Below are 27,170 nucleotides of genomic sequence, written 5' to 3' on the forward strand. Positions count from 1 at the left end.
ATAATGCTAGCCGGCTACAGTCAATTTAGTATGGAGGGCACGCAGTATTGTAGTTCAACGCATCTTTTACACATAGCAGACCCAAGACAGCAAACAGCAGACCTGGATCCAGATTGATGTCGCATTACGCCGAAAGGACAGACGAAAGGACATCACCTTGTTCAGTCTCCGTCCTGATTGGCCACGGAAGTGGATGCTGTTTGGGGATCTAACGGCCGACCTAAGTGAAGACAGCCGTTGCCGTGGCGAGCACCCATCCTCACGGAGGCGTGTTGGCTTGGCGCTCCAGAAATAGACCGGCCCTTATGCAACCGAGGGCCCTTCGACGATGGGAGTGGAGCGGGCAGAATCACAGCTCTGAAGAACCGCGGCTTGTTAACTTTGTCAGAGTGCAACCGCGCGCAAAATAAATAGTGAGGAGGAAGAAGAAAAAAATTATATATATGGATCCCAAAGAAGAGTTCTCGGCCCACGCTCGCGCAATTTATTCATAAATGTTTAAGGGAAGATGGCGGGATGAAGGGGAGGTGAGGTGGGGTCAGTTGTTGAAGGGAGCTCTATTTGAGTGAAGAGACCCACACTGTGTGAATAATTCAACAAAGAAACACAGGTGCGCTCTGCACACACACACGCACGCGCAGTTCATCACACGCGCACGCACACCCGCACGCGCGCGCACGCACACCCGCACGCGCGCGCACACACACACACAGGGCAATTCACTCACAGACACACGCGCACACACACACACACACACACAGGGCATCTCACTCACAGACCTCTCCGCCTCCTACTCACACACACATCTTAAGTACGCGGCCACGAGTCAAACATGCACAATGTTAGTGAGATCAAATGTTTATGATGAAGACTGAGCTGAGAACTGACAGAGAACTGCAGTGTTTCAATGCGCAAATGTGAACACAAGCAGTTTATCTTTTTGTCTGGGAGCATTGGTTGTCCGTTTTCATCTCTAAACTTTTGGCCTTTAAACATCCACACATGCATACAAAGCATATTACATCAAAATCCCTTTTCCAAATATTATCCCAAAGTTTTCCATCTCCTTGGCAGAAAATACCTTCAAATGTTCCTATAATTTCCTAATTCCCTCCGCAAGTGAATGCATAGCTTCCTTTTGACAACAAATCAGAAGCCTCATTATTTTGCTTGAAATACTTTCTATATATATCTATAAAATGTATTAATTTAAACTGTTGTATTCCCTTACTAAGCTCCTTGTAAATACATCAAAAACCACACCGTAAGCAAGAGCAGCACCACTCAACAGAAGCGGTCTTTTGATGGCCGACCAGCCAGCAGCCCAGGGTGAGGAGCTTAGTGCACTGGCCTGTAGTGTGGCATGTCTTCAGGCCTCTTCTGCCCCTGGTCCGGCCGCCTGTCCCCCTGCAGGAGCTCCACACGCAGGCTCACATGGACTGGGCTTTTATATATTTTGCTTGCACGTTACAATTTCTCAACAGGATCACTTTGATCCCGAGTAGACGGGATTTCCCTTCAAACCTGGAAGTTCCATTTGAAGTGTGTATATAAGCAACCTGAAACGTCTAGTGTCTATTTAAAGGGCAGTGTGTTGTATTCATTGGAATCTAGGACTGGAATAGAATGTAATATTCATAAGAATTCTTTAATTAGTGTATAATCCCATGAAAATAAGATAAATATTTTTTTTTTCATAACTTCGGAGTGAGCCTTTTATATCTACATAGAGAGCGGGTCCTCTTCCACGGCGCGCTGCATGTTTCAGCGCTATGTTTCTACAGTAGCCCAGAACGGACAAACGGATCTAAAGAGAACGCATTCAAAAAAAGAGAGGGTTTTTGGGCTGAGATTTGTAGGAAGGAGGGGGTTGTGATATCCCCATGGCTGTAATGCATTTGCGTTACAATGAGCGATGCTGTATATGAAATGTGCCACACACCGTAGCGTTATACTATGTGCCGCAGAAGCTTCACCCTCTCTCGGGCACGGACATCAGAATCAACCGCTGTACAGACAGAGCGCAAAACATCCACACAGAAGGTGGCGTTACATATAAAGGCCGATTCATACCTCCGGATCCGGACGAAATTCGTCCGTCCGTACCAAACGTTGTCTCCGGGACTACCCTTCATACCTCTGTCCGGTTTCAGCGTTGTTCTGGAGGTTACGCAATACATCCTCTAGTCTAGAGGGCAGTGACTTGCCTACGCGGCGCTGGCATGTGACACCCCTCACCAACCCGCAAATTCTTTCCTCAATGTGTTGCGCCATTTTTAAATGACCAGTTATAACTCATTGCCAAAGCAGGTGAACAATAAAATAAAAAAGTCAGATATATACTATAATATAAGTATAAAACGTCAAATACAACATGTATATATACAACTCAGATATTATACTACTCTCTATTTTTTCGCGAATGGTTGGACTTCTGAGTATACTTCCGCCTCGATTTCTGTTGGTAATGCTCCGTTTCTCCCGGAACACTCCGGATTCGTAAGCTCAGAGGCGACGGACCCACTGACAGACGAAACGACCTCAACTTGTACAGTGATTAAGATGACTATGAAATCCGTTATTGGTTAACGGATTTTGGCCGCAGGTTAGAGCCGTCTAAAATTGAATTGCCTACTGGCACCTTACACAATATAGGCCAGTACAGGCCACGATAGTCCTTGGAATAGAAGGGATGAGTGTATTCTGTTGATTGCAATCTCTAACCTGACCACTAGTTGCTATTACACACAAAGGCACACTCTTCTCACATATTTTCTCTCTCTCTGTCTCTTTGTGTGTTTGTCTCTCTCTAGCAAAAGGAAAAGTCTATGTTTGTGTTGGAATGTGCCATGCAGACCGTAGGAGCCTTAAGACCACACACACACACACACACACACACACACACATACACACACACACACACACACACACACACACACACACACACACACACACACACACACACACACACACACACACACACACACACACACACACACACACACTCTGTGTGTCTGGCAGGATGACACCACAGACAACACACTAGGCTCTGTCATTACTTCCCATATAAAGGTGTATATATATCTGGTATATCTTCCCAGGATGCATCTGTTCCTGGCTTGACAATCACTGCTGTTAAATCCTTCCCTTTGGCAGTAGGGGAATCGACTTTAGTGACCCAGCAGTAGACAACTGTGTGCTGTTAGTTAATTATTTATATTCTATGTATTATAATTATGTATATCCATACATTATGTGTGTTCGATGGTTTGTGCTATGACCTTGTCATTTTGTTGGTGGTCGGTATGGTTAGACATAATGCGATAGAGGCATTTTGAGACACACACACAGAGCATGCAATCTCTTGCCACCCACTGTAAAGGTAGCCTTGTTGAAACCCAATCTGTGGCCGGTGAATAGCAATGGCGTGGGAGTGACTGGGGCTCTGTTGTATGAGGAGCGGGGGGGGGGGGGGGGGGGGGGGGGGCAGCACTGCTTATTCTTCAGGTATTCATCTTCACTAGCTCACATTCCTGCGGAGAATGAGACCACGCTTGGAGGCTCAGCGTCACACTCATTTTACATTCAGTCATTTCGCTGTTATACCGGTGAGGCCGGGAACAACCGAGGCATAGAACTACAGAGGTTAGAGGACTCGCCCTAAACCGGTTGATGCACTTCAACTAAACTCTCAATGTTCAGTAGAAAAGAACACAGGACTGGGTGGGTAAGAAAAGCTTAATTCATGTTGCATTTGATATTACAGTTACAAAGTGCTTAACGTTCACGCATAAAGAGTACAAGTGTATAAATAAACAACGTAAAAAAACAAGTTGAAATAAAGAAACTACACAATTACAGACAGATCAAATTAAAATAATGCAGCCAAAAAATAAGACTGGATGATGATCTGTAGCAAGAGCTTTCTATGTAGATTGGAATTAGAATTCACTCGAAATAGATCATAGATTCAGCTAATGAATAGATTGGGAAAGATGGTTTCATAGGGTCGAGGCTGCAACAGCAGAGGAAGGTGCACCTTTTAGTTGAGTGGACGTAACGAGGAACGGATGGGCGGTCGAAATGTGAGGACGGGAGGGGTCGAGACGTGGAATAATAAACGAGGAGATCAGACGCTCACCTGTGACGCAAAGACATGCAATGCCTTCTTTCTAATCACCTGGATGGTGTAGGCTGTTGTGCGTTTGACAGGAGGCCGCTAGAAGAATGCAAGAACGGTGTTGATGTGGGGCCAACCGGGGTAATGAGGCACCAGAGTTCAGAATTACATCCACAGAAATGAGTACGTTACCGTATTAGTAGATGTTAAGCGTACAATTGCGCGCACGCACGCGTTGGTAGGCACGCATCCCAGAGGCACCAACACCTTGTAAATTCCTTACGCTCACACATGCAAACACACAAACAACGTCACCCACACAGACACACACAGGGGCCCCTCTCTCCCCGGGTCTCGGGGAGCCTAACGAGGGCTCAGGTGGAGCTGGCCGGTGCTGTGGGCGGTGGCCAAGCAGATGTTACCGTGTGTGTGTGTGTGTGTGTGTGTGTGTGTGTGTGTGTGTGAGTGTGTGTGTGTGTGTGTGTGTGTGTGTGTGTGTGTGTGTGTGTGTGTGTGTGTGTGTGTGTGTGTGTGTGTGTGTGTGTGTGTGTGTGTGTGTGTGTGTGTGTGTGTGTGTGTGTGTGTACGTTCAAACTAGGCAAGTCCCCAGATGGCTGACCTAGATACACATAGTGCCAGGGGACACACGCACACGCACACACACACACACCCCTAAGCTCACAAAGCTAAGCACACACATTGAGCTCCAGATATGTGGAGTCATTATGGATGCTGTGGTATTAATAGATCTGCTGCAGAGGACAATCTCCCTGATTGATATCCTTACAGGTGTACAGCTTGTGTGTCTGTTGTGTCTGTGTGTATATAAATACACGTGTATATCTATAGAGCTATACATCTATAAATATATAGATATATATCTTTCTTGTGTTTGTTTGTGAATCACTGTCTGAGCCCTTTTTAATTTCTAAATCCCATTGTTTGCTTACTTGTCCCCTCCATGTTTACACACTCTTTGTTTGTTTACTATGTTTCTGAGAAGCACAAACATAGTTGTGTATGGACGTGTGTGTGTGTGTGTGTGTGTGTGTGTGTGTTTGTGCGGACCTGTGTTTGCGTGTGTGTGAAGTCATTACCCCAATGTCAGACCGCATTGCAGTGCAGTAAAACACTCTATTGGTCTCCTCCCCACCCGCTCTCCTCTCCACTCTACGGAGAGATGCTGGGAAAACTCTACACCTCACTTTGGTTCACTTGTTCACTTGGAGGGGAGTTGTGCTAGAAGATTGTCCTAGAACCCCAACCCCCTGTCATAGTTCCCTTATACCCCATCCTAGTACCCTAAGAGAAACAAAAATATCAGGTATTATACATTCATTTGTGGTATGTATGTCTCATTTAGGGGTATGGTTCCTTCATTTTCTTTGTTTGTCTATACGCAATATAAATAACCTCTGTGGTATTTAGTTATCCTCGTCAAACAACCTGTCTACCTGCCTGTCTGTCCAAGGGTTATGTCTGTGTGTCCAGCTGTCCTCCTGTCTGTCTGTGTAACGGTTGTCTGTTACCCGGGGAAGCGTGGTAGAGGTCACCAGACATGCTGTTGAATGTAACACAAGATGTGTGCGTGCGTTCCTCTCCACCAATTAACTCACCATGGAGTTAATTGGTTTGATGGTATCGTGTGTGTGTGTGTGTGTGTGTGTGTGTGTGTGTGTGTGTGTGTGTGTGTGTGTGTGTGTGTGTGTGTGTGTGTGTGTGTGTGTGTGTGTGTGTGTGTGTGTGGTAACATGTAAGGGAGCCGTTTAGCCAAAGACTCTGGACCCTCTTCTCCTGTAACCAAGAGGTCGCATGTTCGATACCCTGCCCTGTTAAGCCACTCATGTAGTCAGACATTGCGAACACCAAAGCTCCAGCTTCTGTGGGCCCCACCACACACAAACACCTCTGTTATGATTGGCTCTCCACCACACCTCGCTCCTGTGTGATTGGCTGAGCTCTTGTCAGGTGTGTGTGGCCCTGCCAGAGAGACCCAGCACAGAGCCATCCATTGTTCCCCATGTTCCCCTCATGTACTACACACATATTCACAAGAAAGAACGCACACACACTCACGGGCACAGTGACACACACACCCACCCAACGCACAAGAACGACCCACACGCATACAGACGCACACAACACATTACGCCAAAAACACACACACACACACACACACACACACACACACACACACACACACACACACACACACACACACACACACACACACACACACACACACACACACACACACACACACACACACACACACACACACTCTCTCTCTCTTACAGACACTGACACACACAGACACACTCATCGCGCAGCCTCAGACCGAGGCACTGGGCAGGGACCCAAAGCTTTTGCCAAGTGGAGAGGGAGCTGGCTGGGGGACACTGGGGGCTGGGCCGCAGGGAAGGGTGGGCACCGGGGAGGGCGGATGGTCAACTGGGAGGAAATGTGGGCGGCCAGGAGAGTGGGGGGGGGGGGGGAGGGGGGACTCGGTGAACAAGAATCAAGTCATTGTTGTTGAGGAAAACTCTGGGTACTGATGAGGGAGCTCGTGCTCTGTGCCTACTATTCACTGACTCTAGTGGCAGCTAATCTTGAGATAGGGATCCTCCTTTTATGAAAGTTTGATGTCTGAGGATGATATCTACACGTTCAAAGCCGCCCTTGGTGGCCCTCTGTCACTTTCTGTTGCGCTCTCTGCTGTTTTTTTTGTGTCCCACTCATCGATATCAAACTATTTACTTGCTTGTCTTGTCCCCCCTTTAGGGCTCCTCATTCACGCATCTCAATAGCCCTTTATGAGGATATGCTAACCCTTGCATTAGCTTGGTGCAAGGCTTGGTGTTAGACCTGTGCCAGGTTTTTGCTAGACCTGTGTCAGGTTTAGTCTAGCAGTGCAGTAGCCTGGTGCTAGCGGGTGCTAGTCCTGCACTGGCTATGTGCTAGTTCTGCACTCAGGTAACGCTAGCCCTGTCATACTATTGTGCCGACTCTTGGCTAACTTGTTGCTACCCCTGTGCTCTACTACCCACCCTAGCCCATAGTCAGCGTTCTCTAACTCTCCTTGGCAGTTGGAGCAGATGCCGGTGGGGTCTGTATGGAAACGTTCCAGCACCCAGACTTTACCGGGGAACCCTAGAATCTGTGTCGCTGACATTCAACTAAATTGCCATGTCCTTTCTGGAAACGCTTTGAAGAGCTTCCTATAATAAAAAAAATTAGCAAGTTTTAGCAACCACTCTGTCATGCTGCCTGTAGAGTTAGTTTTTGTCCATTACCTGCCAGGCCCGGACAGAAGCACAAATCATAGATGTTCACCTACTTTGGCTGGTGTTGGGAGGGTGTCTCCATGACAACATGTAGTTGTATAGAACAGACCGCAGGAGATACAGAAACCATACACTGTTGGGCGAAAAGGCTGTGCGATTGATCCTCACAGGCAAGATGCCCACGTGCTCCCTGCTGCTTCAGGAACTGTTGCTTTAAAAAGTAAATTGGTTAGCACTAAGTAATAAATAGTCTATACTAAACTAGAATTATTGCTTCTAATGTGGATGCTTAATATCTGCTATAATCAGTAAAGGAACTCTGCAACAGTTAATAAATCAATAAATCAAACCGTGTATCTTCTAACAATATTTTTATATATATTTCTTTGTAAAACTTGGTATTTGGCCTTTACATAACTCCACTGCTGAGAGATGCTTCACGGTTCCACAAATTAATGTTTGAGTGGACTATAAAATATTTCTCTTTCTGTCCAAGAGGTCAGATGTTAATGCACCTTTTTATGTTATCTGAATCTCATTTCCGGCAGGCCGGCTGCTAGTAGCGCCTGGGAGCCCCTTGCTCAGACGTGAAGGGTGGTCCGCGATCCCGTGGATCCACAGCCCCTTCCTCTAGTTTCTAATGCTCACCATGTTTTTATGTTCATGCCGGCTTTATATCGAGCATTCACAAATGTTCCCAAACGTCATGACAACCTATTTAACAGATGCTTTAATCCAAACAGCCGAACAGGGATTATTTTTCTTCGATAAATGTCATTAATGAGCAGGTAGGCCTGAGGCAACATGTGGTCCAACCCTCAACCGTTTAGCCGGGAGTCCTAACACCTCAACAGCTAATGATTCTGTCTGTGCCCATTCACAATGTAGTGTCCGCTATATCTCTTGGGTGTAAATAGTGTAACATTGTGTAACTTGTGTAGTGTACCTTATTATTCTCATTGGTATAGTGTGCCAAACCACCTTATTGGGCTGAGAGAAGTTGAAACAATATGTAAATGGTTGTGTTCTCTCATAGCATGAAGCAGTCCGGAAACTAAACGTTTTATTGTAACAAGCCTGCCCTCTGCTGGTCATTTGGTGAAAAGACAAAAACACTGAAACCCCCACGCAACAAATTAATTTCTGTGAAAGTATGGACTCTTTGTTGATGTACTTAGTTATTCTCGCAGCATGCGCACATGCACACACATGAAGACGCACACGCCCCCACGGGTGCTCGCACATACATACACTGAAAAAGATAAAAGTGAACTATGTTTCCGTTCACGTTGTCAGAGATTGGTCTGACAAGGTTTAATTGCCATTTGCATTTTATCTCCCTAAAAGTTAAAGCTCTTCATTTCAATTTAATCTCTGACTTATTCGCCCTCTCCCCTCTCCGTCACACTCTATCTCTCTCTCCCTCTATCTCTCTCTTTCTCTCTCTCTCTCCCATCTCCCCATCTTTTTCTAATTTCCAACACGATATGAACAGTAAGGTTTCTCCATCACAATCAGTCTCTCTCTCTCCATCTTCCTTTCTCCTCCTCCCACTCTTCATTCCTCCCCTCCTCTGGAGGGATGTACTCTGTCAGGCCCTGCCCTGGGTCTCTCCTGCTGGTGGGAGAGTGGCGGGAGTGGGGTGGGGGGGGCTTATCTACCCTGTCTGCAGGAAGCCCTAGGGCCTGTCATCCCTGTCCGGGAATACATACACACTCACTCACTCATCCGCACACCCGCATGCACACCCGCATGCACACACACACACACACACACACACACACACACACACACACACACACACACACACACACACACACACACACACACACACACACACACACACACACATGCTTGCATACACGCAGACAAAGACACATAGACATGTATCTGCATGGACACGCACAACTGCACAAACCACACCACACGCATACACACACCCTCAAACACAATACCGTAGTGAATAGCTAACACACTGCATTTCAAATCAGCGTAAAAAGTTTGTAGTTTCCTTCTCCATACCCGACATCTGTCTTGCTGTCTAACCAGTCACTCAATGTCCCTCAAACACATGATTTCCATGACCAGATTCAAAGGATTCCCAGCTGTTGCAGTACCTCAAGCAGGTCCTCACTCTTCAGTGCACACACACATGGAGTATTCTGTATTCACACTTTGTGCTCAATAAAATACCCTTTTCTGCTCAAACTTTTGGTGAGCTGAACGTTTTGTGTATACTTCTATAATTAAGGCAGGGGCTCCTAATGTAGTTTCTGTAGTGGTTTGGAATGGTTGCCGGGCTATGGGAGAGCAAGGAGCACTCATCTGTCAGGGTTTCAGAACATGATTAGTGGAAGTCTCTGCTTCCCTCCTCCACCGCATCGCATGCCAGGGGAAGTTCACCATTCGTCTGGTCTCTTTATTTTGGAGGAGACATTTAATTTGAAAACCCACATTATGGGGGGAATGTGGTGTATCCAAAATAAAGGTTTCTCGCAACAGTGTTTTTTAAGATCAACGGCCTCGGAACTGCGGCTTAAAAAAGGTCTCAAGCTGTTGTTTTTTTCATCATAAAGGTTGTTTGGAGCAGTAGGGACTTTCTTTATTTATGCATGGCTTTCTTTGAGGTGGACGAGAGAGGAAAGAGGCTGTGGTCGCGTCGACTCCGTCTTAAGCCACTGAACTTCCCATCGTTTCACAGCGGTCACACACAAGGCTCTGCTCTTGTATTCTCCCTTGTTTTCTTGTTCCTTTGTACACCTTTATTTTCTGTAATGGAAGATGGATGGGAGCTCGGGGGGACGGCGGGGCTCGACGTTGCCGGCGGTTGTGATTGGCTAGGAGCCTGACCCCTGGTTGAATGAAGAGCCATCTGGACTGTGTTTTCTAAAATCCATCTTTATTCCCAATGCGTGCTCTTGTTTTTCCACTCCCTCTTCCTCTTTTACCCTCTCAAAGTACATGGACACACACACACGCATGAACACTCACGCACACACATGCACACAATCAGAGACACACACATGCACACAATCATAGACACACATCTCTCATTCTCTTTTTCCGCCAGTACACACACACACACACACACACACACACACACACACACACACACACACACACACACAACACACACACACACCACACACACACACACACACACACACACACACACACCTCCTACTGTCTACTTCTGTCTACTTCTGTCTCACCGACACTCATTTCACTCAATTAAGTTAAATACAGTGATGTTTTTGGCGCAGTTGTGATAAAATCCAAGTTTGGAAACTGGCTTTTTTTATGAATAAGGAACTGGGAGTGAGGAACACTCCAAGACACACTATTTGGTATTTACTCTTTAGTTCAGAATGGATGCATATTTTCAAACGGGATTTATGTTGAAAATACATGTGCATAAGTAACAAATAGGGGTTAGGGGCATCTTGCTGAAGGACGCATCAACAGGTAGACTGTGGATATTGGACTTCCAAACCATTATATCTCGACTGGGACTGGAACACACCACCACCAGACCACCCTGCCCCCCTCACACACACACAGACCCCCTAGGAGGCAGACAATGCAGCTGTTTCCCAGCAGTGAGCATACAGTTTGTAATACAAACGTGCTTTTTTGCTGTGGACACTCTCACAGTGGTACCAAAGCAGGGTCACCCTATTCCATGGGTGCATAGAGAACTCACGAGGAGAGCATCACTTTAGCCTGAGAAAGACCCAGTCACTCAGATACTTGGTGGTTACGATTGGTGAAAAATCTATGTAGCATATTTAGTTTTTGATGTCTACCTCAGGTGCCGGTTATGTTTGCGCTTATGTTTGAGCTATTTCATTACCATGACATTTACATTTATGATCATATTGTGTGTGTGGTTTAATTGTTGTATCTCCTGCTTTCCTGCACTTTTTGCTGTGAAACCAAAAATGTCCCCATCATTGATTAATTAAGTTCTATCTTATCTTAAACATCACTCAATGTGTATAAACCCTTACTCCACCTGCAACTCTGAAGCTTGGCTCGGAAATTAGGTCCATACATCCACATAGGAATAAAGACCACCACTTACCTCTATAACTCCCCAGTGATGTATTATCTACAGGGTGTTGTAATGGGCTGGGTGATTTAATGGACTTTCTTCTTCCCTCTGCAGTCATCTAACGACCAGCTCCTTCTCTCCGTAAGAATCACAGAAAACGGGAATCCAACTCGGTGAGAGCTTATCTTTATACCATTATATTTCTTTGTATTTCTTTTTTTTTTTTTTTAAATCTTTCCCTTTATCATTCTTTCTGTCTTTCTTTTTACTTTATCATTCACTAGTTTATACTTTTCTCTTTTTTCTCTATATCTTTCTGGTCTTGCATCCTTATTTGTCGCTATTGCTGCCAAATGTAATGTTACGTCTCAAACGCTTGGGCGTGCATTGTCCCATTCTGAGTTCACATACTTGCTGTTACACAAAGTAACCACTAGATGGGTGTAGACGTTTAACTGACTGGATCTTTTTACTTTGACTCTACTCCACATACCAATGAGAGGACAGAAGAGGTGTGTGTGGTGCTGTGTCTGTGTTGTGCAACTGTGTTCCAGAATACAGAACAGAAACAGAATATACATGTTTAGTCCCAGTTCATGTTGTCAAATCAGTGAACAAAGGTGTTTGTTGCTGGATAAGAACGAGGAGCAGGGCTGAGAGTATTATTCATCTGAGGAAGAGAGACAAGACAGAGAGAACCGGCTTCTCTAAAGACTGGAGTCCACACTCTCCTCTCGTTTCTCTCCCGGCCCCACCAAGGGAAAGAATCAGGGACGTATCAAACACACCTTGATTCTACCTCTGCTTCTCGTCAGCTAGATTGAATTTGAGATTTTTTTCATCTTTTCATTTTTTTTTGTTCCTCATCCTTCGCCGCTCTCCTGTTACTCCCGGTCACCGTAGAAATTACCTCCAGTGCCAGTAGGTCTCTCTCTCTCTCTCTCTCTCTCTCTCTCTCTCTCTCTCTCTCTCTCTCTCTCTCTCTCTCTCTCTCTCTCTCTCTCTCTCTCTCTCTCTCTCTCTCTCTCTCTCTCTCTCTCTCTCTTCCTCTCTTCCTCTCTTCCTCTCTTCTCTTCTCTTCTCGGGAACCAATACGGCTGAGATGGAGTCTATGGAGGAGGAGGGAGGTAGGTGGAGGGAGAGAGGGGAGGAGGCGGAGGAGGAGGAGAGTCAGGCTGTAGTGAAGTGTAGTCAGAGGATCGCTGCAGGTGTGTGGAGTCTGAGTGTGCGCCGGGTGGCTCTTATAGCGCAGCTCTGGTGTACCCTGGACTTGTTTATACGGCCATCAAGAACCAGGCACCTCTCGCAGTCTGGTTTCAGAAGTTCTTTTTTGGTCCAGTCCAGGATAGCCCTGTTTTGATCCAGTTAGTCAAGTGGTTCAGTCCAGGTTAGTCGAGTTGGTTCGGTCCAGGATAGTCCAGTACGACCGGTCCTTGTCGGTTTGGTCCGGTACGCCCCGGTCCGGCGGTTTGGCCAAGTCCGCTCCAGGTTAGTCCAGTTGGTTCGGTCCAGGTCAGTCCTGTACTTTGGTCCGCGTCAGTCCGTCGGTCCGGTCCAGTACCCTCCGGTCCGCGTCAGTCCGTCGGTCCGGTCCAGTGCGCTCCGGTCCGCGTCAGTCCGTCGGTCCGGTCCAGTGCGCTCCGGTCCGGGTCAGTCCAGGGGGGTACCTGCTGGGTTCCTGCCGGTCCTGCTGCGGTCTGGGGAGGCATGGCGTTGCCGGGCGATGGCGTGCAGAGCCTGGGCTCCTACTTCTGTCTGATCCGCCGGCGCTTCAAGCGGAGGCGCACCAAGCGCTCTGAGCGCAAAGGTAACCCGTGGCAACCGCAGAGCAACCCGTAGCAACAGGAGACGCGCACCGCACCAATCGCATCGCTATTGTAATGTTGTTTTGTTATTTTGTCGTACAAAGTGTTGAGTGGTGAGTGTGGCGGGCTTGGCTTAAAGGTTATTTGTTTAAGTTGTTTTATCATTTAAGAGTCTGGGACTGGAGTTCTTCTTGTGGTTCTTTTGGGGGAAAATAAGATCTACATTTTATTTGTGATCAATAAGTTTAAAAAGTAAAAAAAAAAAAGAAGAAAGGCGGAAAAGAAAGAAAATCATTCAACCATCTCAACATTTAAATGTTCAGTTTTTTGATGTTCTCTTGTGTAGTTTTCTAGTTGTTTCAAATTTTGGTTAAGTCTATTTAAACTTTAAGGATATTTTAAAAGGTCTTCTGATATCCGGTAATCGACAATAGGAATGGCTTTTTTAAGATTTCTTTCTCTAGTTTACAATATCAAAGGTATTAACCAAGATAGGGCAACCACATTTGACTCAACCAGGGTACTGACATACCAATAAACCCCTTACGATATAGTCATACACACTCTTGAAAAGGGTCTCTTTATCCAACTGTTGATGTATTTACACAGATTTCATATTGCAATACTCTCTGGTTTGTATATTAACTCGTGCCATTCTCCATCACAGTCTCCTCTCACTGCTTTATTCTCCTCTGACCTCCTTTGTTCCACTATTCTCCTCTTACCTCCTCTACCTTTCACTACTTTTTTCTTCTCTCACCACTACCTCCATGCTACCTTTTACTCCACCTCCTTCTCCTCCTCATTGTGAAACACATCGTGTGTTTGTGTAATGGGAGGAGATTGACAAGCACTTCCCCCTAGCATGCACGTTACCCCGTTTTGCGCGGGGGATTAGCGTAGCAAAGGCACTAGCAATTACCGAGGTGTCCTCATCTCCCTGGCAGAATTAGCCATGTGTCAGCCACTTGCTTTGATAGCTAGCCAGGCGACCGCCGATCGCCAAAGCCAAGCCCAATCATCCGCGTAAAAATCCTCTGCTGCTGAGTGGGCGTTTTCCCGAGAACATGATTTGCCCCCCTCCCCCTCACCCCGACCCCGGCCGACTCTTCTCTTAACAACTTGACTTCAACCATCAGCGTTTCACACATCCTTTTTTTTCCCGCCCTTTTGCTCAAATGCTAGCTTATCGGCCAAGGAGGGGCGTTTGAACGCTAGGGGAAGCAATGATGGAGCAGGGGTGAAGTTTCCCTGCCGGTTCACTCAGACATTTTTAATACTCTTAACAGCAGCAGGCTCGCTGAGATAAGTTGCTTAGAAGTTCCGGGGTCTGGGATCTTTCAGGCTGTGAGTGTGAGGTTGCAATTTTGCTAACATTTTGTGTCTTATCTCAAGGATGGATCATGTGAGGTTAATATTTTGTTTTTGAGAATTATTTGAGACGTTAATGAACAAATGAGCACCCACAAAAATAAAAAAATAAGCTTTTCTGAATGAATGACAGATAATCAATTCAAACTTTATGTAAATAATTAACAGCAGGAGGGTATCCATGTAATGATTGAATGTACTAATCTGAACACTATTTTCCAAAGTTAATACTGATCCTTGTCATTCAGAGCATGTTGAAAGCCAGAACCTCCACGGCTTAACCATTCACTATCCTGACATAAAGATAAAGTCAATATATTCAGGAGCAGGTCTCCTGTACTCAGTAGCTACATTGACTTTCTGCGTGTCTTGGACGAGGTCTTCAGACGCATCCCCTCTAACTGCACCGGGGCTGCCGATGGCTTTCCAATGGGCCGTGGATGAAATATGGAAAATGGCAAACGCTTTATGCTGTGCCAGCAAAAAAGTGTCAAATAAGCTTTCGTACAGAGGTGTGTGTGTGTGTGTGTGTGTGTGTGTGTGTGTGGGGGGGGGGATGAACCATTTACAATCCATCACAGAGGAAGAGATGTCATCGTTTCAATCTCCACCTTTTATCCTTCCTTAAATCTTCCTTTCCTTGTCTTGTTTCCTTGCGCCCTTTGTCCTTTCTTTTCAACCCTCACAATTTTCTGTCATCGTTATTTTATTTCATTTTCAAGCATTTCAGTTGGCCTTTCTTTACTCACACTTGTCTGCAAGCATCATAAACATCACTGAAACAACCTAACGCTTTTAATAACTCTAATATTTGTCATTTCTGCCTTCCTTTATGTTTCTGTGCCATTCAGTGTAAGCGTTAAATTTACGCCTTCATTTGCGTACACATTGACAGTACAAAAACGGCATGGCTTGATCCAAATGGAAGAAGGCGGGTTGTGTAGCAGCTTCTTCTGACAACCACAACAATTGCAGTCGGACACGCGCTGCGCTGTCAGACGTTTAGCCTCGCCACACAACAAACTGTTCATTAAAACCAGACGCTTATTTACAAGCTGTCTATCGCCAAGCACTAGCAAGGCCCTCTGTCAAAACAAGAACTTAATTTTGTCGGGCTGTCTGGGTGCTATTAGCCTAGGTTAGCGACGAGCTAATCAGCAGCCTAGTCTGCCTCTGACGGAGAGGAATGCTTTCGTTGCTTGAGAGGCGGCCTGGCAATACAGTGGCAATAAGGTGTGTTTAGCCAACAGAGACGTAGCTCTGTATGCTGGGCAGGGGTAGCTGGTCCTAGCTTGCCCCAAATATTCACAAATGAGCAAATACTGTATAAATAAGGCATAACAAGTCTTTCCAGCGCAGCTTTAGATCTTTGCATGTCTAATGATGCGAGAGTGGCCTTGTTTGAGTTTTAAACTGGGATAAGCCAGACTGCCTCCTCATTAAAGATTTCTACTAAAGCAAATCAATGTCATCCTATTAATTCACAGCTAAAATAAAGATATCGACATCATTAGAACACAGTGACCCACAGTTTCATATACATCTCTCTAGCAAGGTGACGTTTTATGATATCTCTGCTCCCCGCAGCCTTGATTCATCCCTTTTCAAGCCTCTTCATCCTCCACCTCATCCCTCGTCCTGACACCTACTCTGTTCATCATCTCTGATGCACTATGAACTCCTTCCCCTCCCTTGATCTCCCGCCATCCTTCTCTCTCCCTCTCATTTTATTCCTCCCTTCCTCCCTCCCACTCGCTCTTTTTCTCTCTCGCTGGCTCTGCTCCGTCCTGTCTCAGTCTCTCTCTCTGTCCCTCTCTGTCTGTCTGTCTGTCTGTCTGTCTGTCTGTCTGTCTGTCTGTCTGTCTGTCTGTCTCTGTCTGTCTGTCTGTCTCTCTGTCTCTCTTTTCCTCGAGGCTGTCAAGGCTCCTCTTATCTGCTGGACATTATGCACCCTGTCCCAGCTGTCAAATCCTGGCCTACACACAAACAAACACACACGCACACACATCCAAGTACATACACTAACAAATAGGTGCACACAACAAAAATCCATATTCCATAACTTGTACACAAACAAACACCCTCTTAAAGTCGGCACCTTTTATTTGCTTGCTGTGAATTAAAAGGAGCCTCTGATCTCTGACCTTTGACCTGGCCTTGAATGTTATGTAGGCTGTGTGGAAGCACACACACACACACACACAGTCACACATTTACTTATCTCACACACAAATTCTAGTAAGATCTCGGGATGTGAATAACTCAACATTTTCATGATCGAATAATCAGTGGGTGGTATGAACGAATAATCGATTATTCGATGTGTGCCGACATTCACAAAGGCAGCCATGGATCATCGGAAAGAAATAACTTAATATCTTTCCAGTCAAATTGTCTGTTGTGAAAAAACGCGGTTATATGCTATAGTATATACCCAATAGTATCTGTGGTGAAGGTTTTGTTCAAGGGAATTAGACAAGCCCTCAGCAGGCATCACCAGGTAAACAAAGTTATGGCTTGTGAAAAACTTTATATTTGAATGGGAAAAGATGTTAATGGTCCAAATGTTAAAAAAATATTTTTACCCTTGGGAACGTATAATCGAATATTCTGACCCATCCCTATCAAGATCTTTGTCAGCCCTTTCCAAAAGTTTGGCTCCAGATTTTTTACGATGTGTGTGTGTGTGTGTGTGTGTGTATTCAAGTGTCCCATTTGTGGAGAGAGGGAGGTGTGTGTGTTTGTGTGTGCCATGCACATCTACACAAGTGTGTTTTACAAGGTGACTGGTCTTCCTGCAAAGGTTTTCTTGCAGTACTAGAGACCTGGACACACACACACACACACACACACACACACACACACACACACACACACACACACACACACACACACACACACACACACACACACTTACACACACACACATACACACTTACACACACACACAGGGCTGTCAGCAGCACTCTGGGCTCTGCTGTAATAAATCAGAGATGTCACCCAGACTGTAGAGCTGGTGGTGAAGGAGGGGGAGAGGGGAGGAGGGCAGGGAAGGCCATCCAGCAACCTTGACAAAACACATGGTAGAAGGAGGTGAGGGGGGGGAGGAGAGTTGAGCATGGCGGTAAGGTGGGTAGGAGGGGGTGAGTTGGGTAGGGGGTCAGGAACAAAGGGGGAAGGTGGTAGGAGGGGACGGGCGGGCGGAGGGGGACGTAGAGGTGGGTGCAGCCGTGGATGGGTGGAGGATTGAGGCATTTTATTGATGTTATTAAATCTGCTGGCTGAAGTGAAACAGTGAGATGCAGGGGTTGGCCCCCCCGCAGGGCCCACGTAAACAGGAGCCGGAGAGGGAGAGAGTCACGCTGGGCACGGAGGTGACACAGCAGACACTGCTGTTCCCACCCCAGCTCTGGATAATGCAGTTATTCAGAATCATACACAGAATAATGCAGTTATTCAAAACAATATTCTCAATAATGGGCATAGTGTTGTGCTGTAAAAAGTTATTCCGTTGGTTGGAATGAGACCATTATTCAGCATCATATTCAGAATAATAAAGTTGTTGTGACCTCTGGTCATTGAGAAAATAAGCAAAACTTACGTAAACATAATAACGAATGGTAGCTAATAATCCCTCTCTGAGAGCTGGATAAGTTCCTATTTTTAGGAAGAGTGGATACGATATTATTAAAGATCCTACGTGAGGACAACACATTGACCATTTTCAGTAATTAGTTCTTGCACTTCGGTCCTGGTATTGCTTTTCGTAAAAGTTGTTGTCCTCATCTTGTACATCTCAAAATGTGTCTTACCTGAATTGATTAGAAATCGTTCAACTCTGGAGACGCAGGCTTCTAAAAGGTCCCTTTGAAACCCTGCAGCCTGCGCTCCAGATGGTGACTCCTCCATGAAGACTGGCCCACTGTATTCCTGATAGAGAGTGGTGTATGGGGGTATAAAGGGCTGTTCTCTTAATGCACTGAGTGGAGGATCGCGTGTAAGGCCTGGAATTGGTCTCAGAAAGGCAAATCACTTCTGGCAGGCTAATTCACTGGTCATTAGAAGGGCCAAATTGAATAATGGAGTGTGTGTGTGTGTGTGAGTTTGTCTCTGCTGTTGTGTGTGTGTGTGTGTGTGTGTGTGTGTGTGTGTGTGTGTGTGTGTGTGTGTGTGTGTGTGTGTGTGTGTGTGTGTGTGTGTGTGTGTGTGTGTGTATGTGTCTCTCTTCCTCTGTGCGTGTGTGCGTGTGTGTGTGTATGTGAGAACCCCACAGAGGTACATGTCGTCTAGATGCCCTCTGGGGTCTCTTACCGTGGCCCATCAGTTTTAATCAGGCACTACGACAGACGGCTCCCTTTTCGGCCATAGGACCCCTTCTCCATTAGGACCCCGAGTGGACCCATGCCTGTACCCCATTACCGCGACAACCCCCCCATCCTCCCCCGGTCACCGGTGACCATGGTGTCGTGCCGCAACAAGAAATGGGGCCGCAAGCTGGTTGACGGAGGGTCGAACTGACTTGACAAAAAAAGGCCAAATTTCCGTTTCTATTAAAACCCCTCTTCCCACTCTCCCAGGAGGTAATCAGCCGACTGGCAGGATTTGATTGGGGAGAGTAATAGGGTGCTGGGGTAGAGACTGTACCGTTCATCTAGCCAATCACAGACATGAGGACAATCCATGATTACCATGCCCCCCCCCCCCCCCCCCTCCTTCCCAAACCTGATATCCTTCTGTACTTAAATCAGCCCCCCTTTCTCTCTTTCACTCTCGTTTCGCATTCTCGCTCTTATTCTCTCTCGTTCTTGTTGTTGTTCTCTCATGACGGCGCCATCTCTTTGAATACTTCTATAATACATATAATACATCTGTTGATCCCTTCAGGATCTGACTAATCTAAATAGGTTTCCGTTCAGTCATACAACTTCAGCACTGGGTCTTTGTAATGTGGATGTTGAAATCGAATTGTAACGAGTGATGGTTGCGATGCAGTGAATGAGGATCTCCTTAACATGAGCCCCCCGGCCGGTGTACATAGGCCTGCTGTACATGTCAATGATTTGAACGCTTTAATGGTAGGGTCACATGGGTATGGAGTGGATTTACTGTTGGAGAAGTCTAGAGGTGTGTGACAGAACGAGACCAAAACACCATTTCCTCTCAACCATTTGTCTTGTCTGGCTCTCCTGATCTCTCGTTTCCGTCCATTTACTTTCTTCTTTAATAGTATCCCCTTGCTATTTCTCTTACAATGCGTTACCATAATTGACTGTTATTTTCTTAACCTTACCTTATGTTATGTTCATTTGCTTCCATTTACTTTACTCTAACTTTACAAACTTTCCTAACCCAAGCCTGCCTTACCTTTACATTAATAACCTTACTTTACCCAACCTTTGTGGTCCATTTCTTTCCCTCACCTCCGAATCAGCCTTTCCTCTCCTACCAGCCTCCACCTCCTCCCCTCCTCCACCTCCCATCATCTACCACCTCTACCTCCCATCATCCACCCCCCTACCTCCATCCTCTAGCTCCTTCATTCATCCTAAAGGGACTCATGGCCACTCAGCCACATGATTTATGACTGCACCTGAAGGTGTGTGTGTGTGTGTGTGTGTGTGTGTGTGTGTGTGTGTGTGTGTGTGTGTGTGTGAGTGTGAGTGTGAGTGTGAGTGTGTGTGTGTGTGTGTTGGTAGAGGAGGGGAACTTGGAAGGAGAAGGAATTAAGTGGGACATTGATGAAGGAGTGTGTACGGTGGAAAGTAGGAAAAAAGGAAAGGACGAGTATGCAAGTAAAGGAGCAGAGAATCCTTACTTGCATCAGCCTTTATCGGAAGTATCCGTTGGTACCGATTCCACGTAAAAATGGCTTAATACCAAGACCAACGGTCCCCTGAACCACACGCACCGATCGTGACAAAAATCCATATCCCCTTCAATTCCCATCGTTTTTGAGTCTTTGCTCGCAACCGTGTCCACATGTGTGGTGGCCCTCCCGTGCACGCCGTTGCACATCCATTGTCTCTGTGCGTGCACACGTTTGTTTGCCAGTCCAATAGTCTCAGACACTGGGTTCTCTCCTCAGTTATTACTTGGCCTCGCTGCCACTTTCACTTGAACCTTGGCTCCTCCTGAACCCGTCAAAATACAATCTACCATAAAACCCATCAAATAAAAAATTCATATTGATACTCTCTCCCTCCACTGCCCCCTCACCCCTCCCCCACCCACTTGGCCGTCAGCGGTCTGCAATGATGAACGGCCAACTGTCAAATATTACAGTCTGGAACACAATAAAAGACTGCATTTTGTCCCCCCTCCACCCACTCCATCGCCATGACTACACATTTCACCACCTCTCCTCTCCTGCAATTCCGAGATTCATTTTCAGGAGGTTTTTGGTGAAACACAAGATAACTGTTTGTTAATTAGACACAGCCACATTAGATCTCGAGGCATGCTACTTCCTCAATCTGTTATTGAAATATACGACTATTTCGTCTTTTCATATATTTGTACGTCCACAAACGGGATGAGGGTTTGGATTGACCACTCACAGAATAAAGTTATTAAATCCCTACTTTTGAGACAGGCTGTGGATACTTAAAGTGTTACGAAGGAATCCTGCAAATTATCATCGTCATTTGTAAATGTAAGCCAGGTAATACAATTGTAGAAACACAATGTGTTTTTATATTATTCCATATGTATTTGCCTCTACATCATTCTATGCTGTTCCCCAGTGTCAGCGTTGGTTACAAAATGGAGGTTACAGCAGCCCAACATAAATCTGAAGAATGTGACTTTGAATTTTCCGTGCCTCACGGCCTCCTGTGATGGTGAGCGTGCGGGGACAGCAGCCATTATTCCCTCTAACTGCTCGGTGGGGGCACGGTGTTGCTCCATTACACAGCAAGCCCGGCGTCCTATTGGTCGACATCCTTCTTCAACCTGAGGGGTGGTCATTGTATTGGGCAACAACATGCCAATCTAGCCCGGCTGCATACCCAGTGGTCGACACCATTGTGTACCGCGAGATGCTGCATGTTATTGTTCAATACCATTGCATTTCAGGGAGACTACCTTTGTTTTGGCTTACACCTAGCCAGCAGAGCAAGGCTGGCTTTCTATTTTTCAATACCATTCCAGCACAAAAAAGCCTTGAATCCTATTGGCCAGGCCACTCCAAATACACTCACGGATTCGCACAACTTGGACATTGAGGGCTGAATACTCAAATTATTATAGTATGTAAGAAATGTTATTTGATAGGGTTTGTAAACAGTGTCACCTAATTGGAGGACTCTGTACATTTGCTGGTCCTTTGTCAAACATTTGAGGTTTTCTATTAGAATTTGAAATCTTTTGATCACCTACAGACCATGTTTAAGTACTTAAGTATATCTGCTAGGCTGTGCATGGGATTTCGATATCACCGTAAGTTTAGTTTCTAAATGTAAAATTATTATAATAAAATATTAAAATAACCACCTCTAACTACTCAGGTAGAGGCAGGAGCATTTTACTGCTACTATGTGCTAATGGCTAGCTCAACGCTTTTCATTTTCATGCCGTCGCTGTAAATGGACTGCTGCCAAACACACACGATACAGGGGAAGAACATTAGTCACGTTTTCCACGGCCCAGAATTTATATTTTTTCTTTTAAAAACTCGACACGTCTATTACTGTTCAGCCGAGCGCTACAATATTACGAGCCTCATTTCCAGAAGATGGGGGCTTGCCTCCGGTAAACATCACACTAGAATGCCGATAAATAAAGTAAATACAAACCGTTGTCTATCATTTCACTGCCCTCGCCCGCCATCCTGCGAGCGGGACCTCACAGAGAATATTATTTCATACAGAAACCATCAGAGCACCACAACTAAAAATATGATTTACTTGGTGTGTAAGTGTTTGTGTGGGTGCATGTGCATGAGAGAGACAGGCAGTCTCCAGAGTCTATTGCTATTGTTGCATAAGCCAAAATGTATTTTGTTTTGTATGCTCACTTTCCGTTTTTGATAATTGTTCTCCTTGACCTCTCAGTATAAAGTAATCAAATTAGTTTAAGGTTCAAAAAGAACGTTTTCGATTGTCTCTTTTAATCGACCTGAATGTTATTCTTATTTGGTTTCTCTGTTCCGTTAACAATCAAATGAGTTTTAAAAACCAAAGGTGCCTATCATGAAACGTGATGACAGAAATGTCAAGCTCTCGGATGTTTCTGCCGATCTGTCGAGTCTATGTTCCGAGACGTGAACATTTATAGGTGAACTAATATTCACGCTTAATACACGTGAACATCTTATCATCGTGCATGTCATCCCTCTCGCGGCCTGCTCCCGCTCCCATCATCACCACGGCCTGGTTTCTTTCAAGCGATCCGTACGGGGGGAAACAAAACATCGGGGCCGCAGAGATAAAATATGTAGCGGCTGTCCCGGGGTGCACCCAGGCGTGTTTTGCTCATCGCGTTTTGTGTCTGTTTTGTGACAGGCCTAGACGCTAAGCACGGAGGCCTTTCAAAGATACATTTGCTTTTTTTCCCTTTTTTCCCCCCTTTCATGCGAGCCCTGGATGCTGTCACAACCGCGGACTGTCAGGTGTTCCTGGAGTTTGAAGCGAGCTGGCTTTCACACTTCCCTAATGTGCTGCTAATGTAGGCGGGTTGCAGGAGTAGATTTCCCTCTGGGGCCAGGCATAAGACGGTGTGGTTGGTGTTTCCACTGAAGATTGAGGCTGTGTGTGAGGGGCACTGGGTTGATGTGTGAATGCAGCGAGCTAAAGTCACGTGCACCTGGGGCTGATGTGCACGTGCAAACGGTGCTGTTGTGCGTGTGCAAACAGTGCTGGTGTGTCATTGCACTCAGTGTTGATGTGTCCGTGCACACAGTGTTGATGTGTCCGTGCACACAGTGTTGATGTGCGCGTAGACGGTGCTGAAGTTATTTTTAGCTTTAATGTTGTAGAGCAAATTTTGTTTTCAGTCTGCATTTGTAGCTTCTCCCCCTCTGGGTCTCATTATACTGTTGCTTTGATCTTCACAATCAAATATGTAGTCCACTTATTGGTTACTGTTTCTCTTTATGCTTCCCAAAATTTGTCTGAAAGCTATTCATGAGCTAATATAACCTTTTGTTTGTTATTCTTCTACATCAAACACTATTTTGCTCTCAGTATTTCTCCAATTTTATGGAGATAGATTTGTGTCTTTATTATGCAATCAAAAATAATAGGTTTGAGAGCAAAACTTTCCACACTGCAATCAAAAAATAGGTTTGAGAGCAAAACTTTCCACACTGCAATCAAAAATAGATTTGAGAGCAAAAACTATCGACACTGCAATCAAAAAAATTTTTATTGCAAGATAAATTAATGTGATAAAAAAAATATTAATGGGAATCCAAAAGTTTTGTTTGCAAACCCAAAATTTTTGTTTGCGAATCCAAAAGTTTTGTTTGCGAATCCAAAAGCTTTGTTTGCGAATCCTAAAGTTTTGCTTGCGAATCCATAAGCTTTGCTTTCTGTTGAGCTGGGACCTACGCCGAAAGATGTAAGACACGTCTCTATTGGCCAGTCTCGATCGGAGTGACAGCTTGGCAACATCCACAGTTAGTAACGAGAGAGGGAGTTCTATTTCATGTAGGCTACGACGTCTAGGCTTCGCCTTATGGGCTTGTCCCGTGCGCGCGCTTGCGCGCCCTGAAAATTCCGTAGGCCTCCCTGTCAGCCGACAAGGAGACCATGGCAGAGGAGAGCAGGGCGATGTTGTTGACCGCCGCCGCGGATTGAGAGGCACAAACGAACACCCTGTCCGTCAGGCCGACAATCTGCTTCTGGAGGCGGTCGGGGGGGGCAGCGGCTTTTCGGATGTTGCCAAGCTGTCACTCCGATCGAGACTGACCAATAGAGACGTGTCTTACATCTTTCGGCGTAGGTCCCGCCCACGAGATTCAGCTCAACAGCAAGCAAAACTTTTGGATTCGCAAACAAAACTTTTGGATTTGCAAACAAAACTTTTGGGTTTGCGAACAAAACTTTTGGATTCCCATTAATATTTTTTTTATCACATTCATTTATCTTGCAATAAAACATTTTTTGATTGCAGTGTCGATAGTTTTGCTCTCAAATCTATTTTGTGATTGCAGTGTGGAAAGTTTTGCTCTCAAACCTATTTTTTCATTTCAGTGTGGAAAGTTTTGCTCTCAAACCTATTATTTTTTTGATTGCATAATAAAGACACAAATCTACCTCCATACAATTTCTCCATTGATGTCTGCAAATTAAACAAATTAGATTGCATTCAACATAAAAGTAATTCCAAAAAATATATATATATATGTTTTTTGCATAACTTATGCAGTGGCACTAGTCCTCCAGCCTCTGCACCAAAGCTGTATGCATTTAAGGACAGACTGGTGTTACATGCGCTCAAATGTTCCTCTCGGAAGAAATGGAAAAAGGAGCATTTTAATTTGTATAATGTTTGAAAAGTGTGGAGCGAGGCTTCTAAACTCAACTACTTAATTGAGGTGAGTTTGATTATGCGATGCAACAGATTCTGCAATGCTACAGATTCTGCAATGCTACAGATTCATCTAGCAGCTTGTCTTGCTGACCGGTCAAAAGGAGTTTCAGGCTCAAACATATTGAGCCTATTGATCATGGTAAAATGACCAACTCTTAAGAAAAAATGAAAACAAGAACTTGTCTGTAACTTACAATGCACCTAAGCGAGTTTATACTCGTACTCGTCGTACAATTGGAGCCATCATCTTGTCATAGAACCAATTATAATCCATCGCACTGCCAGAAGGCCAATTGCCATGTCATTTGGAACAATTACAAGTATATAGGTTCTATATCTTTCAGCTTTCACACCCAGACAGGGTGAAGAGAGCTAAAGGTACACATACACATTTGAAGGTTTATCTTTCAAAAGTTGAAAGATGGTGTTATTTGTGAGTCTTGAGTTATTGGGCTTCCCATCAGGAGATTCGGGTGCAGTGAGAGGGATGAAAACGATTCAAAAGTAGCAGAGAGTTGTTGTACTTTTACTACTCCATATAATCAACAAACCGCTATTTATCTGGGCCAGCCCACACTGGGAAAGCTCCATCTGAATCTGTTAATGTTACTGGTCTGTCGCATGAAAACCCTGATCCATTGTGTCAATTTAAATCTCTAAAAACACAAAAGATATTGTGTAGCCATGTCATCTGCACATATCACAGGGCATCTGAACTCTGTGCCGCTGTTGTGTTGTTCTATTGGCTATTTTCTGAGTGGGTAAGCCCAAAGCAGACAGCCCTGTTGGGACGGGACACAAGATACTGTTTTACAATTCTGTCCCGATTCGAGTCCTGTTCGAAGCGAAAGCAAGCACACACCCTGCTCCATCCGCGCTTTGTGTGTGTGCTTTGCTCAGTTAAAACAATAGGATCCTAGTTATGCTTGTGTCGCACTACAAATGTCAAGTGTAATTTGCGCTGCGTGTGCTCTGGACTTTCGGATAAGAGCTGAGACCCAACCCCAACAGTGAAACAGCTGGCCTTGAGCCATTGATGGAGCGTCTCGTAACATACCTGCATCACACACACTCCACTTTTGATCATCGTATTACTGCGGGACACTGACAGGTGGTCCGTGAAGTGACGGAGAGCTCCCGTGCTGCGGCTTAAGAACATTCCAGAATAGTGTCGGCTCCCCCGTGGCCTGTCACAACACCCCGCCGCCTTCTGTTTTACAGGAGATAATGGCTCTTTCTACTCCGAATAGGATTGCCTTTTTTCTATCTCTCTCGCCCACCCGTCCTCCCTCACCTCCACTCACCTCCACCTCTCCGTCACTGGACTCCCCGCCAACACCATCCCCCACCACCACCAGCGCTGCCTTGTTTTGTCCAATGAGACGGTGAGGGAGACGACGGCGGTGGGGGTGGTGGTGGTGTTCGTCTGACAGCCCCCCCGGCCCCACCAAGGGAAAGAATCAAACACACCTTGATTCTACCTCTGCTTCTCCTCAGCTAGATTGAATTTGAGATTTTTTTCATCTTTTCATTTTTTTTGTTCCTCATCCTTCGCCGCTCTCCCGTTACTCCCGGTCACCGTAGAAATTACCTGTAGGCCTTATGCTCGTGGCGGGCCGATGGTTGCTCGCCCGAGGTAACCACTCTCTCTCACTCCGTATCTCCCGGCTCCAGCCCCTCTGCGGCAAAAGAAACAAAAAAAAACTCATTGGCACCAAAAATGATCAAAAGATGGTTTAAAAAAGTGGATTGTAGACTAGTTTCTCACTTCTGGCAGTCCCCAGATATCGTGACTTTTGATTCTCTGTTTATTAGATATTCTTGGAGAACTACCGTGATAGACATGGATTGGGTATAATTTAGATTTAAGAAAATGTCTACATGCTGCTATTATTCAAGCTAGCAAAATGCATGTTGAGTTTTTACTTTTTATTACATTTAGTTTTTTTTAAATATGTCCTAAGCCCTACTAACAGCACCCAGATGAAATGGTTGAATCTAGT

General features: G+C 45.4%; 1 protein-coding gene across 5 annotated transcripts in view; it reads left to right on the forward strand.

The window, feature by feature from the left end:
- adarb1b (adenosine deaminase RNA specific B1b) overlaps positions 1 to 27,170 on the forward strand; it is a 113,555-nt gene that overhangs the window by 63,392 nt on the left and 22,993 nt on the right. For 4 of the 5 annotated variants that reach the window (XM_030343230.1, XM_030343232.1, XM_030343234.1 and 1 more), the window contains one exon: positions 11,573 to 11,631. Coding sequence is in view for 1 of the 5 variants with exons in the window: in XM_030343229.1 (XP_030199089.1) it covers positions 13,166 to 13,265 (100 nt within the window). In the remaining 4 variants the exon portion in view is untranslated. Of the gene's footprint in view, positions 1 to 11,572; positions 11,632 to 13,100; positions 13,266 to 27,170 lie in introns of those variants that run through there. The other variant, XM_030343229.1, reaches the window with a different exon arrangement.

The sequence above is a fragment of the Gadus morhua genome, chromosome 20, assembly GCF_902167405.1.
Source record: "Gadus morhua chromosome 20, gadMor3.0, whole genome shotgun sequence".
Classification (NCBI taxonomy): Eukaryota; Metazoa; Chordata; class Actinopteri; order Gadiformes; family Gadidae; genus Gadus; species Gadus morhua.